Below are 14,854 nucleotides of genomic sequence, written 5' to 3' on the forward strand. Positions count from 1 at the left end.
TCAGGTTTCAACACCGCCAGAATGAATGTGTCAGTGGTTAATTTTGAAACAACGCTCTTGTGACTGGGTTTGTTTATTCTGTGTTCTAGTAGGTCAGAAAAATAAGGATCCAATTCAAAACAAGAGAACCTGGAATCACAAGGTTAAAATTAACCCCAAAGTTGTTTCCCCCATTTTTTTTGGCTTTTTGAAATGACACCTTTCATGCTCCTTTGGAAGAGAGCTGCATGCTGCAATCCTCCACAAAACAGTCTCTATCCACCATCCAGCTCCAGTAACTAGGCAGGAGTGTGGTAGCTCCTGTGATAAATGGTGTGGTGCCTTTTGCTGCTGTATTGAAATGACACTTACTTTTAAGTGCAAGAGAGCCTGAGCAATGGCTGGCTATTATAGACATGTGAGTGGCGGTGACAGCAGTCCATCCATATTTACATCCAAAGATCTAAGACAGCAGTGCTTTCTCTTTTGGCCCCATGGGCTGGAAGAATGGTGCAGAGCTGGTCCACAGGCCAGATTGGGCCCCAGGCATGAGGATCGTCCTCCCACAAAACCTTGCCAGGATTGGACCCTGCGGCACCAGTCCCCAGACAGCTTCCCCCATCCCTGCACACCTGAAGTAGGTCCAGCACCCCAATTCGTCCCACACCACATCTGCCTGATCCAGTGCCCTGGGATTGGGCCACGCGGCCTCTGCCCCAGCCCTGCGTGCCTGATACAGCCCACAGGGCCATATTATCTGGCCCAGGGGCTCCCCACGGTTTGGGAAATTTGTCAGCAAGGGAGTGACAGTTGCTGCCACCACTCCTTCATCACCAAATTTCCTGACCTGTGGGGAGCCCCATTGGCTGGATGACATGACTCCACAGGCCCAATCTGGTTTGCAGCTCTGGGGTTGAATTCCCCCTGGTCTGAGGGATAGGTCCATGCCTTAAGTTTGAAAGGTACCTCAGAAGAGCCCTGTACACAGCCCTTCCCCCTCTGGAAGGAGAAGAATGAAGTTTGCTGACTAGGATCCTTTTGGGCCAAGTCCTTTGCAATTAGAGTTGTCTGCTCAGCACAGATGCTACAGTCCCCAGGACCATGGATGAAACAGGAAGGGACTGCCACTTGCCCCGCACTTGCTGCTGTGTTACCTGCCTGATCAGCACATGCCTGGAGTCAGACAGGCCTTTGGAGACAGAGGTGCCAGGTGAAAGGGATTGTTAGCTGGGATCTATTGATTTGCAAACTCCTGTTACAGCTTGGGTTTGAAATGCATTTCACAGTCCTTTCACCCTGAGAGGAACTTGGTATTGCGTTGCTATGATGTACAGTAGAATCACTGTGATAGGACCCAGGCCTAGTCACACTGTGCTCTCTCCTTCTAGATGCCAGATCTGGTGGAAGTTTGGCATTTCTGTCCTGCAGAAAGTGGAGATTGCAGGATTCAAATGATCCCAATCAGGATCCAAAGGTTCACATTTTTCACAATGCAAAACAGTCCAAAAATCCCTGTATCAAAAATGGTTCATTTCAAACAGGTCAAAGCATTTCATGGAACTGTTACGATCTTTACTAGAACATAATATCCAAAGGCTGAAATGAAACATCTTGAGACTTTCCCATGACAACATTGCTGAAATCAGCACACTTCCTGGGAACCTTCTGATTTCACTCAACAAGTGTTTCCAATGGGAAAACGCTCCATTGGACATTTTTGGACCAGCACTATTTCTGTTGGGGTAGGACATAGAGGCACTTTGCTGCAGAGATCAGGATCACATTGTGCTAAGTGCTGTACAGCAAAGCTTACAGTCTAATACACCAGGTAAAAAGGACATAGATGTAGCAAGAAAATGCAGGTTATTCAGGTCACACAGGAGATTTGGTTGTCAATAGCTCTCCTGACTCCTGCCCCTTTGCAGTATCCACTAGCCCACAGCACTTTCAGTGAATGAAGACTCCGAACACCTCTCCCCCGTGACCTCAATATTATCCTCATTTAACAGTCAGGGAAACTGAGGCACTAAGTGACCTGCTGGAGGCTGAAGAGATGCAGTAGCAAAGCTGGGAATAGTTGTTTGTTGCCACCTCCCAGTCCCCTGCTGTAACCCTCAGGGAATAACCTCTCTTTTACAGTGCAGTTAGCCATGGCTCAAAGCACTTCCTGGCCTGTGGCAACCCACTTCAAGGCAACCGCCCCCTCAGATGCACTGATACCAGCACAGTCTGACCCCAGGGTAAGGGCAAAAAAGACTTGTCCTGGATTTGCTCCAAGAAGGATGCACAAAAGTGACTTGTGGAGGTTGGATTAGAAAAAAACAGTGGCTTGTCCCGTCTCCCCACCCCATCTGCAGCTTCAGAAACAGTTTCCTGTTACACTTGGCAGCCCGGAGTTGTTGTGCGTGGGAGCACTTACCTGAGAGCACCAGAACCCACCAGAGAAACAAGCTGCCAGGCATCTCCTAGCCCACCAGTCCCGGCGAAGGCGAAGGCGTGGGGCTGAGAGGCTGACACAGCTGCTGGAGGGGCTGAGCAGCAGCGGGAAAGGCTGGAACGTGCTCCTGAGGACCTGACCTGCAGTGGACTTCAGCCCCAACTGTTATCTGTGCCTCTGCACTTGTGCACCCGGTGCAGTTACAGCACCAGGGAAGCAGGTTTTATTAGCAGGGAATTTCCCTGGTGACTTTGACACTGCAGCCCAGGACAGTTAGGACTGGAAACAAGTCTTGTCGTTTGGTTGCAACAGAATCATTATCTCCAGTCATGGACAGCAGTGACCATAAAGCCATCTCATTCTGAGGCAGGGCAGGAGCAAGGGCACAAGGTTTTCTGGGGCTCCCCCACAGGGAACTTGCACATGTTTTGCCTGGGCCCTGAGGAACCTTCTCACAACCTCCTCTTCTATCCTTGAGACCCCCAAAGCCACAGTCCCCATCTTCTCAACCAGGAGCTTTGGAAAGCACCAGCACCCATCAACATAGCAGCCAGTGCCTAGGTGTACACAGTGCTCATGTCACTTCCTTGCTGAGTGTATGTGACCATGGCTCTGTGCAGTAACCACCCTTGGAGAGGTGCCACTCACCTAGCTGAGTTCCTTCATTGGCCCAAGAGGGAAAAGACCTGCGTCTCTGCTGCAGTCCCCACAGCATCTCACCACAGGGCTTTTATATGCCATGCCCTTTAGCTGCCTCTTCATTGGTTTCAAATGGAGGTATGACTGGGCATTTCCAGACAATGGGGAAAAATAGGTTTGAAAACAGCACCTGTAGCAAGCAACTTTGGGAGGCCACACTCATGCCTGACCTAACACGTAGTTTGGATTCCACTGTTGCTGTTAGCCCTAAAATCACTGCTAAGGAGGTATCTTTGGTCCATGGAAATTCCCTTGAAAGATATGGGCCAGGTGATATGAATGGTTTGCAGTCAGTTGGTCTGCGGGGGCAAGTATTCCTGCCTCCATCATCACAGCTTCATATGGGGGTAGCTTTCCAGCACAGGGAAGTAAGGAAGAATTGAGACCTGCTTTGGCTGCTAACGCTGTAGGTGGATTTGATCAGGAATGAGTTTATTTGCTGAATGGCTCTGGCAAGAAAGGGAACCATGCCTGCCAGCTGAGGTGTCACAACAGCTGGAGAGCTCCTGGGAGAAAGACTGTAGAGATGAGTTTCTAGAATTCTGGCTAGACTTGTCCCAGCTCAGACCAGTATGAGACCTCCTCATTTGGCATCAACTGGTCCCTGGCTCCAGAGAGCTACATTGTGTTGTACTGGGTCAACACAAGACTGACACTGAGGACACCAAGCCCCTAAGAGGCACCTCACTAGTTTCATAGTAGTTAGGGGTCAGAAGGGACCTAAATAGATCATCTAGTCTAACCCCCCGCCACTGGTCGGAGCACTCGCTGGGGTCACACAACCCCAGACAGCTGTTTGTCCAACCTCTTTTTGAATTTACCCAACGTAGGAGCAAGGACCACTTCCCTAGGAAGTTGGTTCCAGGTCCTAACCACCCAAACAGTGAAATAGTGCCTCCTAATCTCCAACCTGAACCTATTCTCCAGCAGCTTCTGGCCATTGTTCTTCATCACCCCAGGGGGGAATAAAGTCCTTCCTATTTGCTGCTGATCTCCCCTAACAAGTTTGTAGGCAGCCACCAAATCCCCCCCATAGCCTCCGTTTGCTGAGGCTGAACAGGTTCAGGTCCCCCAGCCTCTCCTCATAGAGAGTGGCTAGAGGCAATGAGGGAAAATGCTCCACAGGCCATGGAGGAAGTATGGTCATGAAAGTATCATTGAGCCTTCAACCAGTCCATAGGCTTCACACAAATGGATTCGCTATAATCCAGCAGAACCTAGTGCTCTTCCACCAAAGGCTGTCCCTTCAGCACAGGGTATGGTAAGTGGTGTGACAGACACCCTGAACACAAAGGGGATGATTTGAAAACTGGGTATAGCTGAGGTTTGGAAAATCTGGACCAAGGTGGGAGAAGGCTGCTAGCAGCTAAAATCCAGGCTGGGTATGGAAGACAGAGGCAACGCTACCCTACAGCATGGTCCCCTTGGGGTGACTCACCTGGAACGCTCTCTCTGAGCATCTTCCCAGCCACTCACTGGGCTGTGATGCTGAACTGAACCAAACAGGCTTTCCAGCAAATGTTGTCCACAGATAGTCAGATACCTGCATTACTGGAGCTGAGATAATTTGGCCTCTCCCCAACGTGGGCCATGGTGGATTTCCAAACAAGACAGCAAACTGTTGTGAATGCCCCGTCTCACCCACACCTCTGGCTGGGCCAATCCCTCATCCAGAGGCCTGACTTCCAGTGGGATCCACACCATGTTGATGCCTTGCTTAACACACGTTCTCAGTCTGTAAAATCTTGTTGGAACGCATCCACTAGCACATCCCGAGATGGCCACAGTGTCCTGGCCTCTCCTAATGAATGGGAGATCCAGGCTTCAGCTAGGAGTTGGCTGGTCATCTCATTGATCCATTTCCCTTCCATACTACTGGCAGCTGGATACCTGTCTGGTCAAGCACTCTGCAGTTACTGCCCTGGAGATTTCACCTCCACATAAAGATCCTCAGTACTAGGTGCTGCTTTGAATTACTTGTGAAGTTTCTAGCTCATACTGTAGGTCTTATTTTATGTTTTTCCAACCCTCTGCAAGTTCTGCAAGCAGCTACCATGTTTGCCCACCTTGGGCAGCAGGCTTGCCATACCATGCTTTTGCCTCTAGGAAAATGCCTATGCACACCAGTGCTATTCCTTTTGACTTAGGCAGTTACCAAAGGGCTGGCTTCTGATAAGAAGAGAATCGATGTGGGAGCCCAGCAACTCTTTGATGAAAGCCTGTTAGATTACAAAGAACACAAGTCTTGCACCCCTGAACACAGGAAACAGCAAAAGAGGGAGCGCTGCATGCACCGCTCCAAGGCTCTTGCAAGTCCACTCATTCCCAAAGTGCTCTTTCCCCTTCTGCTTCTTCTCAGGACCACGTTTCTAGGCATAGGCACTGACTTTTACTATTGGCGGGGGGGCGCTAAGGTGATGGACATGTGGAAAGTTTTATGCATTTCAGGTGACAGCCCTCTTCCTGAGGGGGACCAGGGCCCTTGGGCCCCCACATACTTGGCACCTCTGTTCCTAGGGATTTCCTGGCTGAGGCTGGTGCTGGCTTGACATTTTCTCTCTCTACTTCTTCAGCCATTCAAATGTTCCTATCAGTAATTAGTCACCCCTATCCCTACACCCTGTTCAACAGAGCTGGGCTTCCACACTTCCATGCTTTGTGCCTCAATTTCCCCATCTGTAAAGTGGTGGCAATGACATTGACCTCCTTGGCAAATAATGCAAGAGCTGGTGATAAAGAGCATTTGAGAGCCATGCATTGTTTACTTACTAACACCAGCCCAGGCAGTGGTCCCAGCCTGGACACTGAGGACACTCTTAAGGCCCCTGCCCCACAATGATGTGAAAAGAAGGATCTTTAGGTATTTAGACCTGAGGTTCACTCCAGGTAAGGTCATCAAAGTTTACCTGTTCTCCTGGCTCCTGACCATGTACACAGGCCTCCCTCACTGTACATGCCCCACAATGTCACAGGGTTGTGAGGCATTATGGCAGGGCCACTGCCTGTCTCCTACAGGCAGTGGTCTAGGCATCTGCCCATCATTAATAACAGTAATTCCCTGGTCCTCCTGGAGGGACTCCGAATATGTAGCTGAGGACACCTCTGCAGCACATGGCACCTCTCCTAACAACAGGACTCTGAGGCATAGAGCAGAGGTGTTTTCTCTCTCTCTCTCTCTCTCTGTCACACATACACGCCAGCCCCTGAACTCAGGACTGCTACGTGGTTCTGTTGCCCTAGTCTGAGTTCAGGGCAGAACATGTCCCTGCTGCTTCCAAGATGTCCTTGGACACTAGACTGGACTTAGCCTGGCGCAATCAAGCCATAAATGTCTAGCTTGATGCTGTTGTCACCTACAGTGATATACATCATGGGAGCCAACATCAGAACTGCACTGAAAGCATGGGTGAGGGTAGGATGTGGCCTCCAGAGGGTCCATGCATTTCTGAGCTATCAAAGAACATGCCTGCCTGACCCTGCACTGGCTGGGAAGTGCTGGATCAGCAAACACCAAACCTGCAGAGAAACACAACTTCACTGAAAAATGCAAGGGTCCTGAAATGCAAAGCCACCTTGACCCCACAGACTGGTGACTGCTATATCCCAAAGATGAGAAGCCAGACTATAAGCCTTTTTGCATTAGCTGCAGCTAACACTGACTGACTAAATACACTGCAGAGTGATTTCTCCAATAGATGAAGCTTTAGTCTGATCTTGGCTAGATTAAACCCCTGTATTCCTAGCATACTCCCATATAATACCAGCAGCATGGTCAATGCATTGTTTAGGCATGAAAAAATGTGGCTGAGGGGATCAGGCAGGTGTAGGGCTGTAACAGAAAATTTACCTTATAGGTAAAAGCGAGGTTGGCCTTCAGGGAAGATTTGCTGTGCAGTTGCTAAGCCCTTGAGCGCACATGGGGGTGCATGATACATGATCACTAAGGCATATGAGGGTGATGTCCATCTTGGCTCCACTGGAGCACTCTAGCGTTTGTAGTGTTTACAGGGATGGGGAAAGCACTTGACCCCCAGCCAGCAGTACCTCTCCTGCTGGGATTTTTTAACACAGCGTGAGAGCAACAGCACGGGTTGCAACCTGGCAGTTTTTCTTTATGATGCTTTGGTCTGGTCTTTACCAAAGCCTTGAAGGCAAACTGCTGAGTGAAAACCATGTATTCCAGGTCCTGTCACTGGAATGATTCAAAGGGTACCATGTTAAACATTACTCCCTGCTTGCTTAAGTACCTGTATTTCACTTCACTGGTGAAGGTGATCCTGAACCCCTGGTTCACGCTGCTGTCCAGTTCCCACACCAGCCCAGGGGCCCTGACCATGTACAGCTCCTCGCCACTCCATCTATCAGAGCAGTGGTCTCCAAAGTGGGGTGCGTACAAGACAATCCACTGGGGTGCAGGAAGAAAACATTAGAACTTCTATTTATATTTATATAAATATACATATATTGGGAGTACCTGCTCAAAAATGTTTTACTGATAGGGGTGCGCAATCAAAAAAGTTTGGAGACCACTATATTAGACGAGTGACCTGTCAAGGGGCCTTAAACTCACAGGCAGCCTCAGTGCTTGTAGGGGAGTGCCCTCTGCTGGAGAAATATGGATCCTGCCGGGTGAAAAGCATCTTGCTTTCTCCCCTCCCCAAACCTCATAGACTGGGTCCACCCCAGACAAAAGTGCCTCCCTTTAGAGATTGGGTGGGGATGGAGGAAAACAGTTCTAACACTGGGCTAATCCTATCCCTTTGGCCCTGGGATAAATGAGCTGGCTCACAAAATTACACAAGAATGTTGGTACTGGAGGGAAAAGAAACTCCTCACTGAAACTGAGACCATTGGTTCTCAGGACTGTAAAACCACAGGAAACTTCCCAGCAGTAACTGTCATATTCCTATCCCTATTTGCTTACAGGCAATTCATATGGACAACTCAGTCCTTAACTGAGCACTGTAGCAAGTGGGCTGACTTAAAAAGGCTTAAATACCCCACATCTCTAAACTTGAGGCCATTTGCTTTGCTGTCTAATTTTGAGCAGTGCAGGCTGGACAGAAGCAAGATGAGTCATATTCATCCACCCTAAGGCTTTTATTCTACCACTGTAGGCCAGTTAACCTGACATCAATCCAGGCAAGGCCATGAGAAGGCTCCTGTGACAGGCAGTCAAAAAACAGTTACAAGGATGAAGCAGCATTGCTATATGGTCTGCCGACCAAAATAATCCCAGGTTTGGTATAACAAGTTCAGACAGTGGCATTGACTTAATAGGGTCCTATGGGGCATTTAGTTTAATCACTCATCATATCTTGATGCCAAAAAAGTGGCACAGAAGGTATAAAACTGCTAGTAAAACTTGCAGATGACAAAAATTGGTGAAGCACCAGGTCCATTATTATATACACACATCTGATTTGCTTGGCAAGATGGGCCCCAAGGTAGAATTGAAAGGGACCTCACCTGCCTTCTCCAAGGCAGGATCAAGTTCCCTTGGATCATCCCCAACAGCTGTTTTTCTACCCTATCCTTAAGCCCCCAAACAAGGGAACCACAGAGAACCTCTTCCAAGCCTCTGCTACCATGGTCAGGGCAACATTATTGAAGAGTCCAATGCAAGGCCAAGCCATCTAAGTTGGGAGGCAGTATCCTGGGACATTATTCCAAAAAGGTCTTAAAGACCCCCGTGCCCTTAGCTCCCAGTGCCCTGCTGAAGCAATAGGGGCAAAAGATCCATGCATATCTAAACAAGTAAACCTTACGTAGGATGGGGAGTGGTATTACCACTATGTGTAGTGCCCTCTTCTGGCATTCATACCCCAAAAAAGGAACAGCTCCAGCTCCAGCAGTAATTACAGGTCTGGTAAGCATACCAGAGAGAGCAAGAGACTCCAGAAGCTTCAATCTAAATTTAGTTGATCCAAGGATAAGAGGCAACTCCAAGGTGACCTACAGGTAACTGTAATGGGCAGAGATTTGTAGGAGAAGATTGTTTCAATCTAGGGGTAGACGCAAGATCCAGCAGCTCAAAGTGAACATGGACAAATTCCAATTACAGGAGACACTAACAAGGACAGGTTCCTGGAGAGGTGGTGTCATCACGAAGCCTTTCAACCAACACTGGGTGCTTTTCTATGAGATCTGCTCTAGGCTTGATGCCCAAGTCCCTCAGTAAGGGTCCATGGCTAGCATTAGGAGGGAGGTCAAACTGGATGATCTCAATGGTCCTCTTTGGCCTTAAGACCCTTGTTATTCTATTGCCTTTTTGCCAGGTACAGGGGCCCTGTGGTTTACCTTGTCCGGTTCACTGGTTATCCCCTTTCTCTTGTTTCTGGCTCAATCAGGCCTCCTTGCTTCTAGAGGTCACCTGTGGGTACTGCCCTGGGTGCATGATAGCAAAGCTAGATGCCTACCACTCTTTCCACCTTCTCTATCCTCCTCAGCAACTCCTAGCTCCTCCCTATGTTTTCTCAACTTGGGCAACATAATGCATCATGGATAACCCAGGATCCGCCCCGCCTCTTCCAATCTCTTAGTGCATCTCTAGTTTGGGCTCCACTCCCAACTGTGTCCCCTACTTCCTTCTGCATGAGGAACAATCTTTCAATCTTAATGGGGAAAGACAACACTGTTCTTCACATCTGCAGCTTCCAGGACACTGGCCTCTGTATCTAGGCCTTAAATGGCAGCTTCTGTGCATAGCCTGAGCACTTCAGGTGTGACAATCAACTGCAATGCAGATGCTAAACATAGCTAACTAAAGCTCAGTTAGCTGGCCACATGAGACTAGCAAGCTGAGCCAGTAAGACAGGGGTTAGCACATGTATGACACACAGAATGGGGATGAATGGTCTCTCCATATGTTTTAATTCTCACAGTCAACACTAAGGATAAAATCCTGTACCAACCCAAGTTAATGGCACTAAGACAATGCATAGATCCATAGATCTGAAGGACCTGGAGGCCCACAACTTCCCCATGCACCAGATTCAGCTCCCTCCCACCAGAAGCTTCCCAAGAGCATGGAGCTTCATTAAAGATGAGGGCTCCAACCCAAGGCAAGGCAGCAGAGCCCAGTGAGCCTCAGGGCAGGGAAGCAGAAAGTTCAGTTCCAGTTTCAGCACTGCTACTGCCAGGCACGGTCATGTCAATAACCCTCATCGGCCCAGGTAACCTCATAGTCAGGGTACTTGGCTTTCAGTTTCTCTGTGGACACAGAGTGTTTTGCGCGACCAAAGCCCTGGAGGAAGAGAAAAAAGAATCAGACCGTGAAGGAGGTGCTGGTAGCCATGCAAAGCACATCCCAGGAGAGCCCGCAGCGCCCAGCCCTGAGCCATCAGAGCATCTGGTAGGATGAGAGGCAGAAGGAACTAGGCAACAATCCTGGATCTAAAAATACTAAGCAGTCCCGATCGATGCCTGGTAGCAGTCCACAGAGCACACTGCAGCCTGGTGCTGGGCACCAGACACGTGGGCATCAAATCAGCTGAGCCTGCTATGAACGCCATGTGCCCCCAGAAGCTGGGGGGCACGGCAACCGCCTGCAGGCGGCAGCGGTGGTGTCAGCGGTGAGCAGGGAGCTCCTACAGATGGCTGCAGAGGTGTCGGCAGGGTGACAAGTGCAACCACCCAGATGCCACCATCAGCAGCACTTTTTGCAGGGGGTGCACCCCTTATGTGTCGCCAGTGGTGCAAACCCTTCCAGCCTTGCTCTGCTCTGGGCCTCGGAGGGACGGTGTGGGATGGGCCTTGAGTGGCAGCCTCCACAGGGGACGCAGCAGCGAACACAGCACGTTCGCAGCTCTGGCTGGGTTTCATTAGGGCCTGCTTCTAGCAGAGGCAGCAGCAAAGGCAGAAGAGTCCCAGGACAGCGAGTCCAACCCTCACAGAAGCAGGGAGCCCCTGCAGCTCTCCCCGCTCCCAGAAACAGCCCAGCCCAAAAGCTGCTGGGGAAAGCCAGGGCACTGCTGCCCCCGCCTGCGCCACCAGGGTTCTGGCCACGGCGCCGCAACAGCACCAGCACCGCCCCACTCGCCGCCTTTCTTTGCCATCCAAACAGACAAAAGCAGCAAGCCTGGCCTGCGATGCCCGCCCCACGCCAGCGGGCACACAGCCCTGCCAGGCCTTGCCGCCCTGCAAGCGTCACCCGGGACGGCCCTGGCAAGCGCCAGCTCCCGGCCCCACGCGCACCCGGATGATGAGCAAGCTAACTGAGGCCGGAGCCCGGGCAGTGGGTGCGGGTCCAGCCCCAGCATCGGGGCCACGGAAGATCCCGCCCCGCCCAGGAGTGAACCGCGGCCCGGCAGGTCCCGACTCACCACCGAGTAACCGTAGACGTGGATCCGGCGCTCGGCGTTGCGGTGAGCGATGCGGCCGCCGCCCAGGCACTCGCACTGGAAGCCCCGCGGCTCCAGCTCTGCGGCCGCCTGCTCGTAGATGTCGGCTGTGCGGGGCGGGGGTTAGTGCAGGTAGGCCCCGCTGTGCCCCCACCCGGGACCCAGCACTGCAGGCACTGGGTTGTCGTCCCCCCACCCCGTGGGGACACCTAAGACCCTCCCCCCTGGGGACACCCAGGACCTTCCCCCACACCCCCGTGGGGACACCCAGGTTCTCCCTCACTGGGGACACCCAGGACCTTCCCCCGCCCCCCCGTGGGAGCACCTAGGACCCTCCCCCCTGGGGACACCCAGGACCTTCCCCCGCCCCCCTCGTGGGGACACCCGGGTCCTCCCTCACTGGGGACACCCAGGACCTTTCCCCGCCCCCCCATGGGGACACCCAGGTCCTCCCTCACTGGGGACACCCAGGACCTTCCCCCGCCCCCCCGTGGGGGCACCTAGGACCCTCCCCCCTGGGGACACCCAGGACCTTCCCCCGCCCCCCCGTGGGGACACCCGGGACGGCCGCGGCTCACCGTGGTACTCGGCCCAGCCGTAGCCCCGCACCACGTCCTTGGGGGCGCCGCTCGGGGGCCGCACGCGGAGCAGCACGTACTTGAAGACGCCGTCAGCGTCGATATCCACGTCCGGCACCGCGCTCAGATCCGCCATCACCCACAGCACAGCACAGCGCCCCGCCCCGCCGCCAATGACGCCAAGGGGGCGGGCACTGCACGGCGCCTCCACCAATGACGCTGGAGGACCGCCGCGGCCTCGGCCAATCAGAGAGAGGCGGTGTTAAAAAGCGTCTGAAATCCTTAAAAGGGGTGTGGATGGGGCAGATTTTTGCCGACAAGAAAATCTAGGGTTAAAGGGAGGTAGAGGCAGGGAGGGTTGCACCTTAGAGACTAACTGAGGAGAGGCCTGCAGGCCCAGCTGTCCAGGCCCCTACAGTGCCACCCCCCTCCTCAATGGGACACCTGGGTCCCCCCCTCCGTGCCACCCCATGGGACCCAAGTGTCCAAGGCCCCCCACAGTCCTAGGGCCCTACACAGCTGGTGTCCAGACCGCCCCGCAACTCGCTGCCCGGTCCCTGGGCCCCACAGACCAGGCCTCACCCAGCGGGCCACAGCTTCCTGCTCTGCCCCATGCTGCCAGGGCAGGCCCCGGGGCCGGGAGACGCCCGAGTCCCTGCAGAGGGGACAGTTGTCGTCCCCCCCCGCCATGTCTGATTATGGGGTAAAATTCCTTCCTGATCCCAGATCTGGGTCAGTCTGAGCCAGAGCCGAGGCTCTGTTGCCACAAACCTCTGGCTTTGGGCCCAGCAGGAGCATTGGTAGGGGTCTGGAGCCCCAAGCCTGGGCTGCAGCCAACACCTGGCACCTCTGCCGGGGCTTGAAAACACTGAACAGTAGCAGAAGCGGGGGGCAAGCAGCAAAGCCCAGGAGCCTGGGAAATCCCCATGGCAGGACATGGCATTGCTGCGCCTAGACATCCCCAGCTGGCAGCCCCAGTCCAACCCCTTCTTGAAGACGGCCAGTGATGGGGAGTCCACCACTCCCCTGGGCATCTGAGCCGCTGCTCGCTGCACTCACGGTGAAGACCTTTTCCAGATATCTGATCTAAATTGGCTTTGCTGCAACTTCAAGCCAGTGGTGGTCATCCTCCTCTGCAGCGAGAAAGAGAAGCTGCTTTCTCGGCTCTTTATGGCAGCCCTTCAAGTATTTGAAGACTGCTTTCATGTCCCTTCTTCAGCACCTTTCCCACAAGCTGACCATCCCTAACTCTCCTCGGATGACTCTCTTTCCAAGCCCTTGATCATTTTTGTTGCCCATCTCTGGACCCTCTCTCACTGTCCACATCCTTTAACGTGTGGAGCCCAGAGAGCACAAGCTTCCGTGAGCTCAAGTCCACTTCAGCAGATGCTCTAGGGATTGAAAGAGCCACTTTCTGAGGTGGCCCCACAGCCGGAGGCATGGGTCTAGGATGCATGTCATGCACCCTATACTGCTCCTGGGGGACAGGGATTCCCAGGGAGCAAGCTGGGGTCCCAGCCTGTGGCCCAGCACAGCCAACACCTTCCATATCTGCATGGACAGGTGCAGCTCAGGGGACCAGGGTAGCCCAGACCACAAGAACTAACCCAGGGCTGGCCTGAAGGAGGGGCAGTGGCTCCTGGCCCCTGGCTGAATGTGCCCAGGCTTGTGGGAACAACCCCTGAGGATTTATTTTCTAAGAACTGAAGCCAAATCATATTGTAAACAAGACAATTAAAAATGAGGGAGAAATGCCTTTTCCTTTCACATACTGCATTCTCCCATTACTATCAGGCAAGAAAAGCCCTGTAAAACAAGGGAGGTTTTACAGGTACACTGGGTTTGAGCTATCAGGCTACAGAGCCTTTCTACAGAGAAAGGGGTTAGCAGCTCTTATTGTGCATAGTGTCTGGAACAATAACATGGCAACTGCACTCATAAAGGTGTGGGGGGGAGGGGGTAAAATGACCCCTCCTGACTACATCTGCAGGACTTGACTTCAAACAAAGCAGTGCTAGTACAGGCCGGTCACCCATACTGGCTGCTCTTTGGGACATCCGCACACCTAGCTGCAGTCCCAGCCAGCCTGATGCCAAGCAGGGTACCCAGGACCATTAAGGGAAAGCACTTACCTGGTATCCAGTGCACCTTACACCCTGCCTGCTCAGATGTGGCTTCATTTGCCCTGGGCTGGCTGAGAGTTGTTTGCAATGATGGGTGCAACCAGATTGCTGCCCAGGGAGTGGACAGTGGTATTAGGTAATATCTCTCTCATGGAAGCCCCTACAAGCCTAGCCCTACCATGCCTGAACAGCCACAGAATCAGAAGCCAGGCCTTGCCCAGAGTCTATAATCCTGCAGAAATTGTGTCCCTTTGCCTGCTGTACCCTGCTCTGATCTCACTCATCCCATAGCCTGTCTGCTTACGAGTCTCTCTGTAACCTAGCTCTTGCACGGAGGCATAGATTTCTCACCCCACAAGCTTCCCATCCTGCAGAAAAGGGCAGAGAACATGGAGCTCCAGAGACAGCTCATTGCTTCCTCTGGCAGATTAGCAGTCCAATCTATTTATGTGTATAACAGCATTGTCAAGGTTGTGTGCATTTTTGCATGAATAATTTAGACCTATTCAGCAAGCACAGAAGGTTCAATGCAGCCTCTGGTTTGGCTGTGCAATGCAGTAACCAACAGCAGTGAGATGTCAAGAACCAAGGCACTGCCTGCTGCTATTGGAAACATCCCTTTGATTTTGGGGTGGAGGGCACAGTCCAGCCCTGGTCCCTCTAGAGAGGTAGGTCCTGCTCCTCTACTGACTGCTG

General features: G+C 52.5%; 2 protein-coding genes across 2 annotated transcripts in view; both read right to left on the bottom strand.

The window, feature by feature from the left end:
* Positions 1-7,344, bottom strand: part of MAMDC4 (MAM domain containing 4) — a 34,127-nt gene extending 26,783 nt beyond the window's left edge. Inside the window, exon 1 of the mRNA XM_090021805.1 lies at positions 2,399-7,344. Coding sequence (XP_089877931.1) covers positions 2,399-2,441 — 43 coding nt within the window. The 5' untranslated portion in view covers positions 2,442-7,344. The remainder of the gene's footprint in view (positions 1-2,398) is intronic.
* Positions 7,345-9,967: 2,623 nt separating this feature from the next.
* On the bottom strand, positions 9,968-12,208 carry PHPT1 (phosphohistidine phosphatase 1). The gene is made up of 3 exons (XM_090021807.1): positions 12,036-12,208; positions 11,440-11,564; positions 9,968-10,361 (listed from the first exon to the last, which is right to left on the bottom strand). The coding sequence occupies exons 1-3, from the start codon at positions 12,169-12,171 to the stop codon at positions 10,269-10,271; spliced, it is 354 nt and encodes a 117-aa protein (XP_089877933.1). The 5' UTR covers positions 12,172-12,208; the 3' UTR covers positions 9,968-10,268.
* Positions 12,209-14,854: the final 2,646 nt, after the last annotated feature.

This window comes from Crocodylus siamensis, chromosome 11 (assembly GCF_052110815.1).
Source record: "Crocodylus siamensis isolate JL-2025a chromosome 11, ASM5211081v1, whole genome shotgun sequence".
Lineage (NCBI taxonomy): Eukaryota > Metazoa > Chordata > Crocodylia > Crocodylidae > Crocodylus > Crocodylus siamensis.

What these genes read in the sequence shown, in the direction of transcription:
- PHPT1 (XM_090021807.1), bottom strand. Translation starts at nt 12,171, where the DNA reads ATGGCGGATCTGAGCGCGGTGCCGGACGTGGATATCGACGCTGACGGC. An exon ending in CGGCTGGGCCGAGTACCACG is followed by an intron (nt 11,565 to 12,035) that starts GTGAGCCGCGGC and finishes CGCCCCGCACAG; the next exon opens with CCGACATCTACGAGCAGGCG. An exon ending in ACGTCTACGGTTACTCGGTG is followed by an intron (nt 10,362 to 11,439) that starts GTGAGTCGGGAC and finishes CTCTTCCTCCAG; the next exon opens with GGCTTTGGTCGCGCAAAACA.